General features: G+C 42.4%; 2 protein-coding genes across 3 annotated transcripts; one reads left to right on the plus strand and one right to left on the minus strand.

Annotated features, from left to right (window-relative positions):
• Nucleotides 1-981: 981 nt before the first annotated feature.
• Nucleotides 982-3,661, plus strand: dnajc15 (DnaJ (Hsp40) homolog, subfamily C, member 15). Of its 2 annotated transcripts, none has more exons than XM_070914820.1 (6): nt 982-1,093; nt 2,038-2,085; nt 2,304-2,377; nt 2,623-2,699; nt 2,817-2,887; nt 3,090-3,661. In XM_070914820.1, the coding sequence occupies exons 1-6, from the start codon at nt 982-984 to the stop codon at nt 3,158-3,160; spliced, it is 453 nt and encodes a 150-aa protein (XP_070770921.1). In that variant the 3' UTR covers nt 3,161-3,661. The 2 variants fall into 2 exon arrangements, with proteins under 2 accessions (XP_070770921.1, XP_070770920.1); XM_070914819.1 differs by having other exon boundaries at nt 982-1,083; nt 2,034-2,085.
• A 2,197-nt stretch (nt 3,662-5,858) lies between these two features.
• sestd1 (SEC14 and spectrin domains 1) lies at nt 5,859-22,523 on the minus strand. The gene is made up of 19 exons (XM_070914730.1): nt 22,511-22,523; nt 19,664-19,733; nt 19,419-19,527; nt 18,271-18,361; nt 18,054-18,167; nt 14,174-14,287; nt 13,957-14,051; nt 13,760-13,815; nt 12,840-12,911; nt 11,908-12,065; nt 10,293-10,415; nt 9,215-9,409; nt 8,710-8,824; nt 8,388-8,553; nt 8,083-8,164; nt 7,830-7,952; nt 7,158-7,349; nt 6,789-6,892; nt 5,859-6,138 (listed from the first exon to the last, which is right to left on the minus strand). Exons 2-19 carry the CDS (start codon nt 19,731-19,733, stop codon nt 5,859-5,861), a joined length of 2,259 nt encoding a protein of 752 aa, XP_070770831.1. The 5' UTR covers nt 22,511-22,523.
• Nucleotides 22,524-23,609: the final 1,086 nt, after the last annotated feature.

Genomic DNA, 23,609 nt, shown 5'->3' on the forward strand with positions numbered 1-23,609 from the left:
CATGTAAACATGACACTGAATATTGCTAACTTCCAGTACAACCCAATAAATTCAATATTTATCTAATATTCTTCAGTCATTCGTAGTCTGTCCAACACACAAACACATTTTATAGCAACACATGGTTCACTTCTCAATGGCTCCATCTAGTGGCTCAAACATGAAACAACAACAGTTTATTCTAGATTGAATCAGAATGAATTCAGCAATCCTCCTAACAAACTTTTTTGAAAATCACAGTGAATATCAGTTACACAAAAGCATAGCTTTTCAGTTCAGTCTTGAACAAACAGCAGTTGACAAAACTCAGGTTTAATTAGAGTTTGATTTGAGACTTAATGCTTATACATATATGGACAAAGTGTTCAGAATAGAATAGAAATTTGAACATCTGCAATGCCATGACAACCGGGCATGCTGAGTAAGATTATATGATATGATTGAAAGCTCCAGAACAGATCTTAAACTGAGATTATTTTGTCAAGAGACATAAAGTTGTTTAGGTCCTCAAAAGAAGGTACAGATATAGTTTCTTTCAATTCAAAATCTATTGTTTCTGTGAATTGATTAAAAGAAAATAATGATTTCAGATGGGATAAATTTTCAAGTTGACAGAACTAATTTCAAGGTTCAAGGTCAATAATCAAGAGTGGCTTTCTTTTTTCCTCCATTCAGAAATGAATCTGTTTAATCCTTGATAACATTTGCAGGATTAGCCTGAGGCACTAATATGTTCATCAAGAAAACAGATGGAAAGTGAATTAAAATTAAGTCAGTTATCAATAAGTAATTTATTGAGTTTTTTGACACGTTTCTTATTGATGAAAGACGCGCTCAGTGAGATTGTGTTGCGCTTCAGAAGATCCACGAGATGCCGCAAACTGGATAGGAAATCATCGGTCGTTTACTTTTATTTTGAAAGTTATAACCGGATATGCTGCGGGTTACCACGGTGATTTTAACATTCGTAGCTGAGGCAACATGGCGAAGCCCGGTGGGGTGACCATGGATGACATGATGCGACATGCTGAATATACTCCAAAAACAAGCGTGAGGAGTGACGCAGATATAGACAGGCGGCTGGTAAGAATCTGTTTTTTACACTGAAGACATCTGTGGAGTTAGTCAAACTAAACCAGGCTGGGTTTTATCTGCTAAAGCGTGTTGGGTAACCTGAATGACCGCTAACGTAACGTAACGTCATTGCTCTTCCTTTAGCTAGCGAACTAACTAGCTAAAGTAAACACTGGGGATTGGTTTTTCCTGTAACGCTAACCAGTGGTTCGACATACGTTAGCTTTCTGGACAACTTGGTAAATATTTTAGTAACTCGCGACCGTTTAAACCGCAGGAGGCAGTTAAACCAAACATGAATATTCATTGCAACTTAACGAACTTAGCTAGTCACAAGTGGGAAACCTAAAGACGTGATGTCTATAAGTTTAGATTTACATTTATGCTAACACAACACAATCTATAGCTAGATGATCAGTCTGACAAAAGAGCCCTTAAAATCATCAAGGATATATGGACAGTAACCTTACTAATTAATGAATTAACGCGATTGTATAATTCTGTTGCAGGTTAAACCACAATGTCAGGACCTCTTGTGACAATACATGCAAATGTTCAGACAATCGGTTATATCCATATCACATAAGGTGCTCATTTTGCAGTGGATAGATGAGCTTTTACTACTTCGAATGTAGAAGAAGATGAGCTGACTGGGATAGAAACACCTTTTTGGAAAACTTTGTTTAGAATTTAGCCAGTGTGTTGTTGCTGTGGAACTCCGTCTATTGACTTACGGACGTACTCTTTAACATTTACTACTTTTTACTTCTCTTTTCCACAAATGATCACTATTGGACAACATCAGACAAATCACTGGCAAACAGGTATCAAACAGCCAGGTTTTTTTGTGGAGATTGACTTGCAGCTCTGTGCACCGTGGATCAGTAAGTAAGTAACTGTGTTATATGACCCGTCTAACCCAGTGTGGTAACTGCTGCATGTTTTGTTTTTGGTGACAGGGAGGGACTCTGATTGCAGTCGGTCTTGGTGTGGCTGCTGCAGGTTTTGCAGGTAAGAGTTTGATACCAGATCAGTGATTTGCCATGATAATATTATCTGGATGTACATGTATAGTATTCTTTTTCAGTATTGCAGTATTCTTATTATTATTTTTACATTCACTCTTTCGTGAGAGACGTTTTCACTACTTTGCTTTTTGTTTGCTCGCTTTTCATTTGGAAATGTATTTGGTTTGAAACTGTTTCATGTGTCTTGTGTTTGATCCGCAGGCCGTTATGCATTCCAGCTGTGGAAGCCTCTTGGACAAGTCTTCTCTGAAACTGTCAAGAAGATGCCATCATCAGTGAGTAATTCACCTCCTATGCATCTGCCGTGATGTTCATATCTAGTCCTATCGTGCTAAATTTTACATCTTACTTTTCAGTTTGATAGATTTAGCTGTACTGAGAAAACCCTGGCATTGTTTCACATTCTCTGATTATGTCGGAAAATAGTACAGACTAACAAATAAAACAAACAAAATACAAATGAACCAGTTAAGTTCATACTATTGAGAATCAAGCCTGTAATCCTTTTCTGTCACCACAGGCTTTCTCATCATATTACAAAGGAGGTTTTGAGCAGAAGATGTCCAAACGAGAGGCCAGCCTCGTTCTTGGCATCAGGTAATAATTGGATGTGTTGTAGTTAATATTTCTGTACTTTCCTTCAGTGTGTGTCTCTCACTGCTCAGAGGAACGTTATGATTGCTCACGTGGATGTACTATTTGTTTCATGTCCAGTCCAACCAGCACTAAGGCCAAGTTACGTGAGGCCCATCGGAGGATCATGATCCTGAACCATCCAGATAAAGGTGAGCCTAAACTCTGACCCTCAAAGTGACAAAGACAAAAGTAAGATGTCTATAAGACTGCAGCGCAGGATGATAAATGAATCAGAATTTTCCTAATTTTCCGGAAGAATCCCCATGGAACCCATTATTAACGTTAAATGATGTTCAAAAAAGTTAAAGGAGTGATCACAGATCAGGCTAAACCTTGTGTGCGTGTGTGCAGGTGGGTCACCGTATCTCGCCGCCAAGATCAACGAGGCCAAAGACCTTTTGGATAAGGAGACCCGGCGATGACCTGCGCTGTTAACGAACATTTTAAAGATGTCCCTCACCTTGTGCATCATGTCACCTCTGTAGTGCTGCTCCATCAACAGACACCACAACCGAGGCATCCACTCAGGCTCCTGGGAGATGGCAAAATAAATAGTTTCAGTACATTTGACAGTTTAACAAGGTTACTTAACTTATTTTCAACTTAGTTTGTCAACATTGTGAACATATAAATACGTTTGTCATCCAGGAGTTGAAGGATGTTGCCTTGAAATGACAATGACAGTCATTTTGAATGAGAGTTTAGGTGTTAAAATTTAAGGCGTGGGTGAAGTTGTAGAGTCGCCCTCTAGTGGTAGCTGTTACATCAACAAGAAATAGCTTAAAAGGGTACTGCTGCTGGCTTCATGACTTGCAGTGTATAAAATGTTGTTATGAGTGTACTAATGTAAGCATATATGGTATTATGTAATGATGTCATCTATTTAAGGAACAGAATAATACATTCAAATATTTCCATGTTAAGTCGTGAAAAACATTTTTTAAATAAACTTCATTTGAAAACATACACAGTAGTTGTGTGTTTGTATTAGAATGAGTGACTGTGGGCAGGTCAGCTTCTACCTACATGAACCAGGTTGACTGAATAAAGTATTTTTATTACAATAGTGTCTCCCTCAGTGTGTGGCCGAAGTGTTAGGCTTTCTTCTCTTCATAACAAATGGCCCAGCCACTCAGTCAGAGTCAGTTTTAGCTCGCGGGTGTTTTTTTGAATATGGTCAATATGGTTTCTCTTACCCTGATTACGGAAACTAGGTGTCATATATATGACATTTAAAAGTTCAGATTACAGCAGAAAGCAGACCAACATCCTGAAGTACATCTAAACAAAATGAGTAAACAGGTAACTTACCTGGTGTCAGGCAGCCATTTTCTTTTCATGTTTTATAATTATTCTATTTTGTTGATGTAACCAATTTTCTTTCTTTTATTCTTAAAGAAAAAAGCAGACAAATAACTTCAAAACGCTTCTTTATTTAGAGGATGATGTCATTGGACGGAGAGAGGACACAAAGCAAGACACAGTATTTAGCGGTTACACTTACAGCAGCAGTTATTGGTCAAAAATACCAACCAATTACAGCGAGGTTTGCTTGGAGAAAAAAAGTCAAATAAATAAAAAAAGGAATCTGTCCTGTTAGGGTTAGGGTCCTGACGTTACCATGTCGGGAAAATGACCACCAGGCCCAGAGCTTCCAGTGTGTACCACTGGACTGCCGTCAGAGGTCACCTCAGTCCCTGTGGTCAATCTGGACCAGAGCAAGCAGCCCGGGTCTGACATCCATCATGAAGGCAGAGGGTTTGTTTAGAGCAGCGGAGTGGTCGGAGCATCTGGGTCCTTGAAAGACGAAAGCATCATGGGTGCATTAATGTTACAACTATGTTGACTAGAAGTCCCGCAGTCACCAAGAAACGTCTTTCCTTGGTGTGTGTTTCCACTTGTGTATTTAATTGGTCAAATCTGTAATTGCCAAAATATGGAGGTGTCTAAAAAGAAATAATAATAATTTGTGCGCAAAATGTAATAATTCAAAACCTGAATCCACATCAGTCCAACAGTCCCAAGTGTGAAGGTTACACACAAGACAAGACTAACGGCATGACGCTGATGATTTGTGAAATTATTAAATTGTGAGCACAAATTAGTTTTTTTTTCTTCCCATGACACCTCCTGGGCTACGAACCAAAAAGAACAGATTTAAGTTGTTTTAACTTTTCTGCAACGTTAGTGCAGAAATTGATCGCAAAGTGTTGGTACCAACTGACAACGCCTGTGCTGTAATTTGATCAGAGCAACATCTGTGTGGGGAGGCACTACAATAGTTTGTTATAGCACTTTTTTTGAACCCACTATCTGTGAACTCAGCGCTCAGAGTAACATACGGGTTGCTGAGGCCACACGGCATTACTCATTTCTGTGAGTTTTGATAGTCTGATCATTTGCTATCAGCACATTTAGACCCACAAATCACAGACTAGCCCCCCCTCCTTTGTATAAAGCAGGACGAACACAGCGCTGAGTGTGTGGGAGCTGCCGATGACTCAGCAGATGTTGAAATAACACTAACGAAACGTAACATCTAGTGGGAAGTCGGAGGAGGCACAGACAGAAACCTTGTTAGCCATGTTAGCACCATGGAAGCTCGGCCCACTTAGGAGAACAAGTGGCATGCTGGGAAAGAGGAGGCGGCATTAGGTAGGTATTAGGAGTATTCTTATCCAAACTGGTTACTTTACAGTCGATCGTCATCAACAGATAATCCATGACATGAATATTAATAATTCCAGTAAATACTAAGTTCCAGTATTTTACACTTGTGGTCCAGCGGGTCACATTTGGATGGAAATCTGCTGGATCACTTAACGGCAGAAAAACAGTTAGAGGGCGCTGTAACTCCGGAGCAAACAGTCACACCACATCCAACATGTTTGTCCTCTTTCAGGGAGGATAAGCAGTGAGGCTGATGGAAAACGTAGTCTTAATGTAAAGAAATACCATCCGTAAGAATAACCTACTGCTGCAGTGAGACAGAAGCAACCAATCGGGGGCTTTCGTGGCTCGGGGAGAACACATCGGAGGTTTTCGGTGGAAATTAAAATCAGCAGCCCTTCGTTAACGAGCTTCATTAAGGCTGCTCGGTTTAACGTCATCAGTGATCCATTAGCAGTCCTGCGTAGCCCTCTCTAAGTCTTCCTCCTGTTGCCCCGCCTCCTCCTCCTCCTCTTCCTCCTCATCTTGCTCCTCTTTCTCGCTCAGTTCCTCTCCGATCACGTCTAGCCGTGCCTCTTGCCCGTTTAGCACCTCCTCTTCCTCCTCCTCGTCATTATGAATCCCCGCCTCCTGCAGCTGCAGCCGCCGCTCCTCCACCAGCAGGAGGCGCTCTCTGACGGCCTCGGCTGCCACTGCCGTGTCGCTGGGGCTCCCAAAGTACTGCTCGCTCCTGAAGCAACAACAATTCGAGTTAGGAGTTTGTATTATATGAAGTTTATGTGTGTACTTGCATTTATCACAGTGTGGTAAATCAATATGTTCAGATTAACAATGGATCATGACTCTATAGAGCTTTACAGCACCTTTATTTGACAGTCCATCATGAAGAGGCAGACAGGAAACAAGGGGAGAGAGACAGATATGTCTCACCACTCTCATAGCAGCTGTTTTCAGTTATAAAGCTCTAAAAACCCACTGTACACCACATGGCAAACAATCAATTTAGTGAAGCTGGTGAAGAAAGTTGAGCATTTAGCAGCTAAAGAGCCAGATGTCTTTCTCAGGAGTTGTTAGAGACCAAAAAACACAGTTGAAAGAGAGTGAAAATTGGACATTTGCCAGGCAGCCAGACACACAACTCAGGCTGAGTGCTAATGTCGCCCTGAATATCTGCTGGATGTGTAAATAACAAGTTCACCATATCAACTTTAGAGATGATAGGTCAGTCTTGTGTTCACAGCTCGTTTCTGCTGCCCCCAAGTGGCCATGTTGAAGTATAGGACTGGAGTGAGGCATGTAGTGTAAGTCTCCAGGGAATGTATATCAGTGCAGTGTCCTCCAAAGTGACAAAAACAGATTTGTGTGTGTGTGTATACGTACCCATCAGGGAAGATAACAGGCATGGTCAGTTTGTCCAGCAGAGTTTTCCCCGAAGAGTCGACTTCATCCAGAGACTCCGCGTCCACACATTCCTGCTGTAACACCTGAAAGACAGTAAAACATGTACTGAAGGTAAATTTGTACTTTCGACACCTGTGCGGCTGCAATGGTGTGCGAGAGTTCGTCAGCTGCTTCTACAAGCGCACCGACACGTGAGCCGACTGCCATTGTTACTATCTACCCAACATCAGGTGATAATATCGGCCTGCCGATGCACAGATCGAGCTCCGGCCTCTGCATCCACACACAGCTGCTGCAACACCTGACACGTGGCACAGGGAGGTCTCTCTCTCTTTCAGCCTGTCTTACCCTCTCGGCGGCAGTGTGGAAGCTCAGAGCCAGCTCCAGTCTCTGTTGTCTCTCCTCCCCGCTGACGCTGAACTGTTTCCAGACTCGGTTGAGTCTCGGCAGAGTGTCTCCGGACGAGCGCGTCGTACATCGCAGAGACTGACAGAGGACGACGGTCGCCTGCAGCAGCTGACGGCCGTAATCATAGGTGCTCTGAAGGAAGAGACAAACAGAGAGACAGAGTTATTGTTAGTCTGTCTGTTATTGTTTTGTTTTCACGAGTATTTCGCCCTTCCTCGTCTCTTAAAGTTGCATGGCTCTGGGGAATGTTGGTCACTTTGGTACAGAATGAAGTTGTACAGCATGGATGTGGACAATTTAATGTTGTAATTTTGCAGTTTTGATAGCTTTGTAACTTTGCAGTCAGTTTGTCTGTGTGGAGCAGTGGATCTCAACATGGGGGCACAGTGAAAGCTGGATAAATGCTTTGGTACTAGGACCGGCTGAACTGGATCAGCATCTCGTCTCGTGACAGATTTTGTTTGATGACAATGTTGAACAATTGCATCATAATAAGCTACGACAGTAAAATTGTTAATTGTGGGTGTGAACTACTATTCAAAGTTGCTCTAATCAATATGTTTCATATGAACAATAGTTGAAATGACAATGAGTAGTCTGGAAAAGTCTCACCTGAGCGACGTCCACAAACTTCCTGTGTTTGTCCAACATGGTCCTGGTCTCCTGAGACTCATCACCCAGTCTGACGTGAGTCTTCAACAGGGCGTCCAACAGCTCGCCAAGCCACTCCACTGCCTGAACACACACACACACACACACACACACACACACACACATACACACACAAAGATCATCATCTCATCAATACAGTATTGTGTGTGTGTGTGTGTGCGTGTGTGTTTCTGTGTGTCGTTGTTGGTCCTACCTGTAAAGCATCCTCTTCACATTTGAACAGTTGGACCATCTGCAGCATCTTCAGCCTCCTCACGTCCACCATGTCCTCACACCTGCAAAACACACACACACACACACACACACACACACACACACACACACACACACAGAGTTAAAGGCTTCATTCAATAACCTAAATATCAGCGTGGAGTGGACAGGAGGTCAAATTTAAACAGTTCATCCTCTGAGGAGCAGGAATGAGATCAGGATGAATATCTGACCCGTGTTGTAGACTCGTGGTCTAACTTGCTGTGAAAAGAAAAGGAAGAAAGTTACCTCTGCTTGCGGAGCTGCATCTCCTCCATCACAGCCTGGATGTGCTGAACGTTGTCCTGCTGTTCTCCAGCTGGACTCTCCGTTTCGTCCAGCGGCCATGGCGGCTGGCTGCACATCTGCTCCAGCAACAGCGCCCCCTTCTGACGCAGAGAAGCGAGACCTGCCTCTGCACGGAGGGGAGACGGTTAATGTCACAGAGGGACTTTCCTACTCCCATCAATTAACAATGTGTCACTGCTTGGGTCTAAAAGATGTGGGTGTGCATGCTTAATTAACGCCATAAAAAAGGAAAATCACAACATTTATCTTTAAGAGCACGAACCGACAGTCTGAAGCTTCTCCTCCAACAGTTTGAGGTTTTGTTGAATCGAAGCTCCGTCAGCTGGAGCCACGTCAGCACAGAGCATGCCCAGCAGACCGTCCAACTGCTGGGACAACTGCAGAGACAGACACAAAGCTTTGATTCATGGCCACTTGCCCACAATCGGCTTCACCCTGGATTCTTCTGGTTTTAGTTTTTTGGTTTGTGAACAGTTGATCCATCAGTTTGCCTCCTGAAGAGCTGCAAAAATTCAAATTTTGTCTCTTTTGATGGGCAAGGCTAGCAGTTTCCCCCTGCCTACAGTCTTTGTGCTAAGCTAGGCTAAACACATCCTGGACCTACCTCTGTACTGAATGCACAAAGATGAAACTGAAAACAGCCCTTGTGTTTTTTGAAACACAGGGCTTTTTCCATCCAGCACGAACAGCAGCTGATACTGTGTGTGTGTGTGTGTGTGTGTGTGTGTGTGTGTGTGTGTGCGTGTGCGTGCATGCATGTGTGTTACCTCCTGCGTGGTGCTGTGGAAGCCCTGCGCCGCCTGCAGGGTGTTCTGTCGGCCCTCCAGCTGAGCCGCCTGTTGGTAGCAGACGTCGCTCAGCTGTTGCTGCAGCGCCTTCAGCTCCACCACTTCCTCCTCCTCCCCGGCACTGAGCAAGGCAGCGATCTGCTGGTTCAACTCCACGTACACCGCAAACCACTCCTGTACACACACACACACACAGACACACAATCAGCCCACATTTACCACCAGTGTAACTAAAATGGCTTCGTTCTCCATAGTGCACTGACGGAATACTAAACTAACACACAGTCCGCTGCCAGGTTTATTTAGGTACACCAAACTAAAACAGTTTAATACAACGCCCCTGCAATAAAAACTGCCGCCTTCATGAAGGTTATAATGTTCACTTTGTGTTGAAACTGTGTTAGAGAGGTGTTGATTCTTAAAACTTCTTAAAAGACTAGTTTGTGGTGATGTTGAATTGTATTATCCAATATCCTGAGCTTATCTTAGCATTACTGGACAGGACACGGAGAAACAGCAAAGAAGTGGTCATAATCCTGCGACACATTTTGTGGATTTTGTTACCTTTGGACAGAGCCAGGCTAGCTGTTTCCAGTTTTTATGCTAAGCTAAGCTAACCTAACCATGGCTGTGGCTTTATATTCAACGTACAGATATGAAAGTGGTATTGGTCTTCTCATCTAACTCTCGGCTAGAAAGCCAATAAGTGTGTTTCCCAGGATGCCGAACTTAATTGGCTTTCAACAACAAGGAAGATGACGTCACCATTCTTAATCGTTCTTAAACCTGCTGTTCTTTTTAAATCAATTTGTGCAGGTGTTGTCCGTACTGTACCGATTGCTCTGAGTGACAATCTGAGTCTAAGCCACTGCAGTGATCATAACATGATAACAAGTGTTGTAAGAGTGAATGACAGTGAATTTGTTTATGGGGTCTTCTTCTGACCTTTCATGATCAAACTACAGACATCAGAATTGAAGCATCAAAGGAAAAACTCCAGTCAGATCTGTTTGATGACGTGTGTGTGTGTGTGTGTGTGTTCAATGTGTTGCATTACACTGTGCTGGCTCTCGATCTCCTCGTGTTTCTGCTGCAGGGCCTGGGCCGATCGACTCGAGTCTCCGATCGCCTGCTGAGTCTTCAACAGCTCTGAACCTGGACCCTGCAGCCAGGTGACCACCTGAGAGAAAGAGAGGGAGAAAACGCAAAATACAGACTTAGTGATGTCCTGTAGAGGGAGAAGAGGGAGGACGTTGGAGGAGCTGATTCCAGAGGTAAAAGTCCCATTCATTTTATCCATAGACAATGTTAGCTAAATGTCTGCTGTGAAAAAGTTTGACTGGGAGACATATTGTTGTTTGTGAGGGTCTCTTTCAGTCTCAGCGAGTCTCTGAGCTGCAGTGCAGCAGAGCGACCAGCAGGGGGCTCTCAGACTCTACTTGTCTCTGTGATGGCGTTCACACGCAACAAGATATCACCTAATATCATAGCAAGAGTTTCTCCATAAATATTTTCTCATATAAGCAGTTTGTATTAAAATCACTTCATCCACTGTGTATTTTCTTTGATATGCAATACAGATATATTTACATGTTATGAGTCAATTGAAATAGAAAGGGTATAACTGAGAATTGATGCAGACCTCATCAAAGTATAACTGAATTGTGAATTGTCTACTTCAGTGATTTAGCATTGCTCTTTCATTAAGTTGGAGGAGACAAAAGAAACATATTTTTTAAAAAATCGAAGCAGCAGAGGACTTTTAGTCCCCACTTTTGAGTCAGTCTCCAAAAACACTGGGTCTTACATTCACCATAATGCAACTCAGTGTGTCTTTCGATAGACCCTCTCTGCCTGCTAAATGCCCACATCTTTCCAACTCCATGTCCTGTTCAAAATGTGAAGTCTCAAGTCCAGTCCGAGATAACCCTGTTGACATGATCATAAACCGAGCTTCATGTGTAAAATCAGTGGAGGGGCCCACTTTACACCCCCTGAGGCAAATCCTTGTGTATCTTTTTTATGCTTTTTTAAAATAATTTACTAATTTTATTTAATGAAAATATTATTTATTATTTTTTACAATATTTACAATGTAAATTACAACTATTGTGGAAACTCTGCGAGTGTGCCTTGTTTGGTAGTGACCTAATATTTTGTGGACATTCATATTTATATATGTATATTTTTGTCTATTAAAAAATAAAATCATATGCAGGGATTATGATTTTGTTATGAGTTGAAGTTGCAATGTTCACCATAGTACTATACAGTTCAGTAACATCTGGAAGTGTCTATCCAGATGTGTGTATAATGACTTAATTGTATTTATCAGGTCAGTGATGCCTTAAAGAGCAAACACACACGCAGTTCGATCCAGAAGTAGGCCAGCCAACCCCCCCACCACCTCAAATCCTCCAGGCTAGTGACCGACATGTTGCGGTTACCATGGCAACCCCAGGCTCATCTCCAAGACAGTGGTGTTACCCATCAGCCCCTGTGGCTGCAGGAACCCCAGTAGAGTCTACTTCTACTGACGTGCTCACTGACACTGAGGGTAAAAGGTCAAAGACGTGATTGTCAAAGAATATATATATGTGTGTGTGTGTGTGTGTGTGTGTGTGTGTGTGTGTGTGTGTGTGTGTGTGTGCGTGCGCGCGTCTCTGTGTTACCTGCATGACCTTGGCATGGATCTCGTCTAGCTGGGTGCGTTTGTTTCGCTGCCTGCAGAGCTCCTGGTATCTGGTGTACTGCTCTCTGAGTGAGTCCAGCAGCTTCATCACCTGAGGCTGAGCCAGCAGCTCCTCCTCCATGGGACACCAGGCTGGACCTGGAGGTCAGAGGTCAGAGGCTAAAGCTGACAGGTCTCAGGTAAAAAGTCATTATCCATTACCAGTTGATGATCCATGTAGAAGACATGGAAATTAAGAAACAGCATCGGTTCTTGTATTACAGAGTAATACTGTTTGGCTGCTTAGCTCACATAGTTTGTATTTTTAAACAGTGCATTTACACTTTCAACGTTACCAGAGAAAAGGCCTTTAGGAGGAGGGCTAACCGATGAGCTTGGCAATCCAAGCGCTGTCTCGGATAACAAGTTTGGCAGGCGCTGCTGGAGTCTAAACTTTCCCAACTCTAATACGGCAGGACAGAGCCGCTACCTAAACTGTGATATATTAGCATTCAGGGCCGGCTTCTACACAGTGTGGAAATACTTCTCAGTGGATGTGCTGGATTCTTTTTGTCCAGTAAATTTCTGATGTAACTTTGTGCTGCCTCTGAGGACAGAGATGCTGTAAGAGGTCACTGTGGATTGAATTAATGGACGCTTTGGTCATGCTTATGCTCTGCTGACTCACTTCTGGTGTTAAATTTCAGGTTACCCAATTCGGTATCCTTATACAGTTCCTAGAACTCTAGCAGGCTAGGTGGTACCCTTATATACGTCATACTGTTGTATCCTACGTAGTACAACTGAATGACTCAGAAATAAATCAGCGCAAAACAATACAGATCCCTTCGTTCATTCATCCCTCTATCCATCTATCCACCCATCAGTCTGAGCTGGACCAGCACAGCAACACCTGGACAGCTGCTTCCTCACCTCCCTGTCCTCCTCCTCCTCCCTCTGAGCCGTTAAAGCGGCGCTGCTGCAGCTCCGACAGCAGCTCATGACCTGCAGACAGAAGAGAGAGAGGCAAGAGAGAGGGGTGGGTTGAGATTTAAAAGGCGGTTATAAAAGCATCTGAAACAATAATACATCAGTGTTTGTTTACATGCTGTCACATTATGAAAGGAGCTGGTAGAGGGAGGAGGGTGGTACCACAAACAAAGACTCCTTTCACCTCTTCCCAACACACACAGACACAGGCTGCTCAGTACAGTGAACACAGCCATCCATCCATCATTCATCCAATCTCAGTGTCTATTTAGCTCCAGGACTAAACCTTCTCCCCACCCACATCCTCCAGGTCAGGGTGAGCCCAGACACCCTGCCAAGGAAACTTAAGTCTGGCTGCTTGGATCCACGATTACAGTCTTTCAGTCACAACGCAGAGCTCACGGCCACGAGTGAGAGCAGTCACGTACACAGTAAGAAAGTAAGAAGGTAAAAAAGGGCTGGTTGGGTTATTATTTTGACTGTATGAGCTGTACTTCTTTTACACTACACTGCGAGGGGGGAAAACAACATAAACATCAGCTCATTCACAGTTTTTTTTAATTAAACTGTTTTATTTTCTTTGAGAGCATAGGAGATGATACTTATGTGAGAAACTTATTACAGTGATCTTAAAGGATAGGTTTGTCAGTCTTAAAACAATAGTCAGGTGCCTCTTAAATGTGCTTTGAATGTAAGTGACGGGGGACAAAATCCACAGTCCTCATTTTGTACAAAAATATATTCAAACGTTTATCTGAAGCTAATATGAGGCTTCAGCAGTCTGAGTTACATGAATCAATATTTTCTAAAGTTGAAGGCTTTTTAGCGTAAAAGGTGCTTCAATGAGATCAGATGATGTTTACCGGTCTGAAGGACAGTCTCGGGGTCAAAGGACGGCAGGAGGGCACAGTCAGCTGATCTGCAGAGGACAGAGAGACACACAGCTCTGGATTTCATGGGTCTACTTCAAGTGCACTTTAAACTGTAGCTGTGTGTGTGTGTGTGTGTGTGTGTGTGTGTGTGTGTGTGTGTGTGTGTGTGTGTGTGTGTGTGTACGTACTTGTCCTTTTCCACCGAGCTGCTCTTGTCAGTGTCGTTGATGATCGACAGCTCGTCCAGCAGTGACGTCGACTCCTTGGTGAACTTCTCAAAAACCTGCAAACAATGACAAAATAAAAACATATGCGCTCAGACCTGGCACCCGGTTACCATGGCAACAAGCATTTTAAAGTCGTAAAGATATGAAATACATGAATTTTTAAAAATAAAATAGTGACCAGTCGCTTGTTGAGCCAGTCGCTGTGGTCGTAGTCCAGACTTCCCCCAAAATCGTCCGTCAGCTGACAGGGTTCAATGTAACGAGTCAATTTATTGGCCGAAACCAGGATCACCTGACAGGAAGCACAGAGACCGGCATTCAATGTTAATCAGACATCAACAAAGAGTTTCATTTTGTAGTTTGGCCGACACACCTGAGTTCATTTACAGGCAGCAGTTCATTGATAAGAGATGCCCGTGTTCGCTCCTTCAAAAACACATACAATTGAACTCTAATCTATTTGGTTCACAAACAAACATTTTGTAGGACCTGCACAAATAATTCTCTCTTCAAGTGGTTCATATGTGCTCAAACAGCATACATTGATTTGGGGAATATATTTTATAAGCTTTCTTCTTGCATGTTTCAATAAGCATATATAATGTTGGATACAATGAATGATGGGGTAGTTATAATCGTGACAATGGTTGCTTTTCATTCTGCAAATTATCCTCGCTTCTCCGTCCTCCAGCCAGTGACCCAAAAACCGAGCGAGGTCGGCCAGAATCAAGGATGTTCCAAAACCTTCAACGTGTCTCGAGGAGACGATGAGACAAAGAGATGAGGAGAGAGCAGAGAGGAGAGAGCAGGTAAAACACCTCCAAATGGATGCAGGTTTTTTACCCCTTCAATCAGAATCTGCTGTGGAAACTGTAATATTAATATTGTTGCATATTGCTAGAGGACAATCTCAAGGAAACAGGAATTATCAGCCCCAATGGAGGCCAGGAACAATTATTAATAATTATAAGATGCATGAGTAATCCAAATCATGAATAAATCATAAAAATACTGTCTTCTTTTTCTTCATTAGTCTAAAGGCTTCTCTTTATTTTCATTTTTATCTTTATTTTTCATTCCAAGTTCATTTAGGAAAGAAATAAGCCCAATAATTGTTCTGAAAAGCTGCACAGTCGCAGTTGTTATTAATTATTCCTCATTATTAATCAGCCCCAGGACAGACTTACTGCACCTGCAGCCTTTCACAGACTAATTGTGGGTTTTATTTAGAGCATTTGTTGCTGATTTAATTGCTCCCTCACATCAGTTCTGCTAACTGATATTAATTGTCTATTGGAGTTATTACATCAGATTCAGTGATGCCCTGACGCCACAAAAGATCTATAATTGGAGATAATTGGAGTAGCAGTAATATGGTGGGCAGATTGAGATGCCGCACGTAACAAGCAATTGCGGTCTCCTCAAAATGATGTCCCGTGTGTTGTACGTACAGTTTCTGCATCCTCGCATGTCTCTCTTGCATCCTGCTGGGAGGAGCTAAGACGTGAGGACGAGACAAGAGGGAGGTGAGGAGCCACGTTGAAGCTGTGATGCAGCTCGGACATGCTACCTCTGGAGCGCCGCTATTGGTTGATTCCGTATTTGAGGGAGGGTATTTTGGGTAGACGTAATTATAGTTCTTGTTTTCTTTACAGTTATGAGTCACTGCAGATTCGTCTTCAAGTTACTTTTAGCTTCTTTCTACCAAGAACTTTTTGACTCATAAGTTCAAGTTTAGGATTCTTAAGACCGTTTCGTAGATGTTACACCAGCACTGATTACAGATTATATATGAAGCTTTTGCTTCAGTCTCAACCCAACAGAGTTCTTAGATCACAAGACAAAACATGTCCTTCAGCCTCCCAGAGCGTTTTCTAAATGTGGACACAGAGCGTTCGGTGTTCATGAACAGCCTGCGAGCTGATCTGAGGTTTAACAAAAGACCATCTTCTATGAAGAAAAACAAAACACGTTTACATACCGTATGTTTTATCCTTTTGTATTTTCTTATCACTCACTGAAACACTTTGAACTGCATTTGTACGAAAGGTTGCTTTTACAAATAAACCTGGACAGTCAGACAGCTGGTAGTGAGTCTGTCCTCCAGTTGTCACTGCAGCAGATGCTGTCAGACAAAGTGGACTCAACTCAGTGTGTGTGTGTGTTTATTTAAATGTTAGGTCAGACTTTAGAGCAGCTGTATGACACACACCCCACTGTGACATCCACACACACACACACACCCCATAGTTTACATGAGTCACATTTCAACACCGTCACTGGAATCTCCCTTCCTGCAGCTGTGTGTGAGTGTGTAAACATTCAAATAAAGTGAAGAAGATGAGAACAGATTTAACAAGCTCAAACCCAGCACATTATTTACCAGAGCACCAAAGACTTCTTTCAAAATATATTAGGACATGTTTAGGAACTCACGTGAGCAAACATGGACATTGTGTTAAAAATTGTGCTGTTCATTAGCCGACTCTTAAATGTCAGAGCGTCCTTGAACGCATCGACAGGGACAGCAGGAACAGTCTCTGCTCTCAGCACGCAATGACAACTCCACTTTGACTAACAAAAAATAAACTCTAAATATTGACTGTGATAGATTATCTATCCGCAGCAACCTTCAAGTTGCTACAGACCCACCAACTTGCTCCGGTTACCGTGGCAACAACTGCAGAGCCAACATGGCTGCAGAAATCTGGGTCACAGTGACTACTGATCTCTTGTCAGTAAAACCATCTGTTGTAATAGAGGAGGAGGCTGGCAGAAAATCACACACACAGACACACACACAGACAGACACACACACACACACACAGACACACACACACACTCTATTGGTCCTGGCTCAGGTTTCTCGCAGCACTAGCAGGACAATGGTGTTCAAGGTTATCATAACTGGCTCAGTTTCTCTGTTTGATATATGGTAACAACACAATTCAAGAGTGTGTGTGTGTCTGTGTTTTGGACCAAAATGTCCTCGCAAGAGCAAAACCTGTAAATACAGACGGTCCGTTTGTCTCTGAGGTTGTTTCAAAGTTAGAATTAAAACTGGTCTCGCCCTCTCTGGCTGTACAGACCAGCTCTACACACTTTCTCTTTAGACATGGTGCGACAACAAGTCGTACAAACCAGTTTGTTTCAATAATGCGAAACCCTTTGGTATTTGGGGAAAGGAGGCCAAAAGGTGGACCAAATGTTTCTCAGCAAATGGCAGAGGTGGGGATACAACACACAGTCAAACAAGATGACACAAGATTATAGAAAAGTAAGAGATCATAATGCGCAGCAATGTGGAGCAAACTGAAATACTATAAGTGTTTTTCGAAACGCTGGACGCCGTTTTGGGCCGTGCGGCTCCCAGCAGGCACCTGGATTCAGCCCGAAAGAATGTGAATGAAAACAAATAACAGTATCAGTTCCCCTTCTTCCATTGTTGTGTGTCCCACAACCACCAGTCACTTCCCTCATCTACTACACAGCTCATACAGTAACAAGACCATGGGCTCAGTGAGGGTGTACTTCTGCACAGCGGTGCATGCTAACATGCTCACAGTGACAAAGCTAACATGCTGATGTTTAGCAGGTATAATATTTGCCATGTTCACCATCTTAGTTTTGTGTGTTAGCATGCTAACATTTGCTAATTAGCACTAAGCACAAAGTCCCGCTGAAGCTGAAGGGACAAATTAACATCTGATGGTGGTTCTGGATGAAAATTTAAGGGACCACAAAAGTTATTACAATCCATGCTGACATTAATGTGTATGCCAAATCGCGTGGCATTTCACACAAAACATCATGGTGGCACTGGAGGAAAAGTGAGTAGGATTCATCCTCTGGTGACGATGTACGTCTGTAAAAAAAATTCATCTTGGCCTCAGCTTGAGAAAACCTCTGATCATTTGAAGTGAAGGTTCAAATTCTCAAAATCCACAAAAACCTCTAGCTCCAAACTCATTTCAGTTACCTCTCAGCGCTGGAGAGTGACAGTGAGCGCAAAGGAAACTTTAAGCAGGTTTGTCCTGCAGCAGTTTAGCAAGCCTCACCTCGAAGCCCAGGCGGTCTTTCTCCTTCCAGAAGCAGAAGTGTGTGACCTTCTTATCCCAGAATTCATCTGGCTTCACCACGCAGACCAGCGACACCTCGGCTGGAATCACATTCTGAAACAGCAACAACAGCATCGCCATCCTCAGCTTTTAAACATCCTGACAAAGTAATGCAGTCATGTTTGTCATTATCGGGACCCATAATATGTGTTTGTACCTGCAACATGAGCACCACAGTCTTCACGATGTTCCACTGAGACTTCCGTCCGTCCACGATCACGGTGAAACCTCGAGCCTTACACTTGTCACTGAGAGAGAGAGCGGGAGCATTTTATTCATTATAAAACAAGGATGTCAGTCAAACTATGAACGACACACACCAACATTTTAGCAGCAGCAGATGGGATTTAAATAATAAGTTAATTAAAATGTGGGTCTTATTTTCTTACTTAGGGATATCATTTCTATCAGTTATGATAACATTGCACTCGTCAAGTTGCTGCAGTGTTCTCAGGTCAATGTTATCATACAATAACTGATATAAACGATATCCAAAGCTACAAACATAAGACCCGAAAATATGGTATTGGCCATTGTTTTTTTCTGGAAATGGTGTTTGAAAAAGTTGGGATCGTATTATATTCCAGGACAAGACATTTATTTATTTGCGGCATCAGATATTCTTTGGAGAGTGGAGAGTGTTGCAGTATGGGTCGTTTGTAGCCTTGACATTGCTTGCAAGTTTTTCAAGTCCATTTATAGTGTGTCTTTTTTTAGAGTTAGTCAGCCTGTTTTTATGAAGCCCAGTTTAATGTACAGGAGTTTACAACAGCTTGTGTAATAACGAGTGACAACGAGCTGAAAGCATCTCCCGACATCTTTACTGCAGAAATGGAACAGAGACAGATTACCGCCGTCAGAGAACGTCATGATGAGGAGCTCAAAAAGACTGAAAAATCCAAACAACCAGTGAAAATCATAATGACTTCCTCCAAGAGCTTGACAGAAGACAGTGACATCTTCAAAAAGCTGTTGTAAAAGGACGGATCATCTTATAATCAGGGTCGTCTCATATTCGGGCCAATACGGGTAAGACCCACATCGCAATACACTGGAATCATCCTTTAAGCCTTTTTACAGTAAAGCTGAACATGATAGATTCTTAACTCTGGAGCCAAAGATACAAAGTACAGATAAAGCAGATCCTCAGTGACAAGTTAACTTCAAACATATCCAAAGGCATTAAAAATGAGACAAAACAGTCTTCTGTTAACACACAGCACACAGACACATGTTACTGCCTGTGTGTGTGTGTGTGTGTGTGTGTGTGTGTGTGTGTGTGTGTGTGTGTGTGTGTGTGTGTACCTGGGGATGCTGAGCAGGTAGTCCAGCGTGGCACTGAGCTCCTCCATGCTGGTCTGATCTGAGCTGAGAGGGATAGTCAGGATCAGACCACTGCGCCGGTCTTTGCCCCCTAAAGAGAGACAGACCGGTAGAGGGGGGAGACATGCGATTACTGTACAAACTGCATGAGATTATACAGTCCACACATGTAGACATGTTATCTCATGGTGTGTGTGTGTGTGTGTGTGTGTGTGTGTGTGTTTTACCTGACAGAAAGGCCAGTTTCTTCTTGAGGATGGGGAGGATGGTGGTCGCTTCCATGTTAACGTTGGACATCTGTAGACACACATACACGCAACGGTTAAAGAGCAGGTTCACATGGGCGTCATCTTAAAATGACATTCACATGTTCATATGACATATGTCAGAAGCTAATGTAAGGCATCAGCAGCCTGAGTTAGCCAAATCAAGTCATGGTTATAGTCTTAGTATGAAAACCTTTATTTTTTATTTCCCTAGTCACTGTGAGTGAAGAGTGAAGAAAAAATAAATGTCATACTAAAAAAAGTCATTTTGGAAAATACCCACTTGATTTGTCCAACTCTGGCTGCTAAAGCCTCAGATTACCTTCGATAAACTTTAGAAAGCAGCTTTGCTCTCAGAGACTAGTCCACATGTTCGCACAGTAGCCCACAGGTTCAGACACTAGCCAAAAGGCTCAGACACTAGTCCACATGTTCACACAGTAGCCCACAGGTTCAGACACTAGCCAAAAGGCTCAGACACTAGCCAAAAGGCTCAGACACTAGTCCACATGTTCACACAGTAGCCCACAGCCTCAGACACTAGTTCACAGGTTGAGAGACTAGCTCAGAGTTCCAGACGCTAGTCTACAGGCTCAGACACTAACCCACAGTCCCTGAGAACTAGTCCACAGGTTAAATCACTAGCCCACAGGTTCAGACACTAGCCCACAGCCTCAGACAGTAGCCTACAGGCTTAGACACTTACAGTCTCTGAGAACTAGTCCACAGGTAAAGACACTAGTCCACAGCCTCAGACACTAGTCCACAAGTTCAGACACTAGCCCACAACCTCAGACACTCGTCCACAGCCTCAGACACTAGTCCACTGTCCACAGGCTCAGACACTAGTCCAAAACCTCAGACACTAGCCCACAGCCTCAGACACTAGTCCACAGCCTCAGACACTAGTCCACAAGTTCAGACACTAGCCCACAGCCTCTGAGAACTTGTCCACAGGTTGAGACACTAGCCAACAATCTCAGACACTAGACCTTTGTGTACTACCTGTCACAACTGGATTAACAAAATGAATGCAAAGCTCTGTACAAACTGCTGTTACTGTATGAAAATCATGGAATTATAGAAATATTAGAAAAGTCAAATGCGCAAAGAAAGAAAACAAACAGACTGTAAGTCAAAACAGGAGTATGACAGTCATATTACAGTAGACAGCTACTATGGGGTCACTATAGCAGCACAGACAGACTACAAACCCCCAGCTGAAGCGTTAAAGGAATATGATACAGACAGCAGAGTGATTTTCCACCAGGATTTTCTCTCAGTTGGCGTTTCTCCCAGCCGATTCAGATTTTTGGCTTCAGATTCAGCTCGGTCAGTGATTTACTGTCTGTTTAATCTGTGGGTTAGTGCAGTTAAAGCTGTCGGTTAGTAAATCAGTCAGTTTATAGTTCTGTCAAGTGATTGTGATTTTAGTTAAATGATCAATAGATGAATTGGTGATGAAAATAACCGTTGCAGTTGCTGATGCAGTTCTCATTTGGACTGCAGGAGGAAACCAACACAGAAACCTTAACCCTGTCTCTGCACTTTGCTGGTTTGAATTGCCAGTGTTTTCATTGCTTTATTATTTAATGATAGATACTGGTTCATATACTGTATAGTTTCTTAATGCTCTGAGAGTTAGAAGAATCAATCTTCTCATCTAACTCTCAGCAAGAAAGTGTTGAACTACTCCTTTAAAAATCTTTCAATTTTACTATGTTCGTACGTCTGTTTCGTTGTCTTAATATAGTAACATAGATATTCACATTTCTGTTCAGTTCATTCATTCATTGGTTGTACTTTGGGACACAGTAACTCGTGACCCGCACTGTCATTTGTACTTCACACCTCCCTTTATTACATTGTTTCTACATCAATTTTGTTTTATTCTAGTATGTGTGATTTTATATATATTATATTGATGCGATATCTGTACTGTATTTATCTTAATATGTATATTGAGCATCTCAGGCACAAAAACTTCCTTCCGGTTCAAATAAGTTCTATCTTACCCTGACACACTCTGATTTAAATAGCAGACTTGGCATAATTTGGCACGAATTAAGGTCTTTTTCATCTTTGTCTTTTAATTTGCAGTAATGTCACGTCCATGGCCTTCATGTTTGTGTTGTTTAGCATTTCCATCATTCTTTTACGCTCCTGTTTTCCCAATCAGCTTCTTACTTTGTTCTCTTCTCACTTGCTTGAAGAGAGTGGGGCTCTTTGGAAAAACCAAGATTCAAACTTTTAATAAATAAAATAAAACGTTTACCTTAATTGTTGCCTTTTTGGTCATGAATATTTCATATTACAGAGAAATACTAAAAACCAAGAGGTTTTTTAATGAGGGGATTTAATATTTTACCTTTTTGTTTTTACTTTTTTAGTGTTCCTAAACATTTTGTTATTGTTTGTGTATTCTTCTAAACTTTGTTCCAAAATAATAATTCCATTATTTGATACTAATATGATTATTATCATTATTATAGGTAGTAGAAGTGGTAGAAGCAGTATTAGCGATGACAAACTAGTCTGGTTACTGCAGCATCAGTCAGTCCTGCTGCAGGGCTTCATCATCCTCCTCCTCCTCAGCTTGCGGCCTGGCTGTAGCTGCAGGATGGCCCGGCCCGGCTCGGTTTGCCTCGGCTTGGTTCGGCTCGGCCCACAGACACAATGACCTACATTCAACAGCTGCAGGCTGCGGCGGCTGCGGCTCTAACCTCCCTCACCTCAGCCTCGATCCACTCAGTATCGCCAACTTTGGGATCAATCAGCAATAAGTATTGATCAGGCGGATTTTCTTACCTTTCACTCAAATCTGCAGCATTGTACTAGTCCCGATTTTTTCTCCCAGTCCTCCTCCTCTTCTCCTCTGTCTCTCCTTCTCTTCTTGCAGCTCTTCCTCCTCCTCCTCCTCCTCCTCCTCTTCCTCTCTCTCCGCTCAGGCTGATTTATCAGCAGAAATTTAATATGTTTCCCATTTAAAAAAGACACTGAAGATCTCAGTTTGTTCTCCGGTCGTTTTCAACAACAGTGGAAACACAGAAAGCAGGCGTTGGAGCTCGCTGCTCTGCGCAGCCTCAGTGAAGCTCAATAAAATAATACAACTTCCGGTTAAGCGACATTCCAAATAAAAACCTGGAGGAACACGTTTCTCAACCTCTCAGAAGTATGTAGGATGCTCATAACAGATTGTTTAGAGATATATATCAAGCTAATATGTATTTTTAATTACATTTCCTATTTATATTTCCTTTATTTACAATTTGTACGATTTTGTCTGTAATTATGTGTTTATTTATTACTTAATACTTTTCAATTAGTACTAGAGATTATTTGGTATCAGACAGTGTAGTGTTGTTTTAAACAAGACCAGAGTTTAGTCACACTGTCGCAGCCCCGTGAGGCTGTAATGGTGTTCGTAAAGAAAGCCAAACTGTTGGATAAACCAAAGTATTGCACAAATGGAGATCCTGACCTGATGATAAAGTTCACAAAAACTGTGAATGTCTGCATCAAATTCTACGCTAACCCATCCAAAAGCTGTCGAGACATTTCACTCTGAACCACAAATGTTAACCTCATGGTGGCGTTACAGGAAAAGTCACAGCTTAGGTTGTCCAATGTTAAAGACTGATTTGATAAGTGTTTGATTTAAATAGGGGGCCCTGTTCACCTCACTGTTTCCCCCACTCTCTGTGCAATGTGTATATATTACATTCACTATAATATGTTCAAATATTGCTTTGAAGCATTTTTGTTGTGTTTGTGTCTATAAAACCCTCTGCTACACGTTTTGATTTTTGTAAAAACTTATATTTTCTTTTCGTTTATTTTGACAGCCTGATTGTTTTTGTGGTAGAGCCTCGTGCAGCTTTATAACTCTGGAGCCGTGTTTCCGGGG

This window comes from Enoplosus armatus, chromosome 11, assembly GCF_043641665.1.
Source record: "Enoplosus armatus isolate fEnoArm2 chromosome 11, fEnoArm2.hap1, whole genome shotgun sequence".
NCBI lineage: Eukaryota > Metazoa > Chordata > Actinopteri > Centrarchiformes > Enoplosidae > Enoplosus > Enoplosus armatus.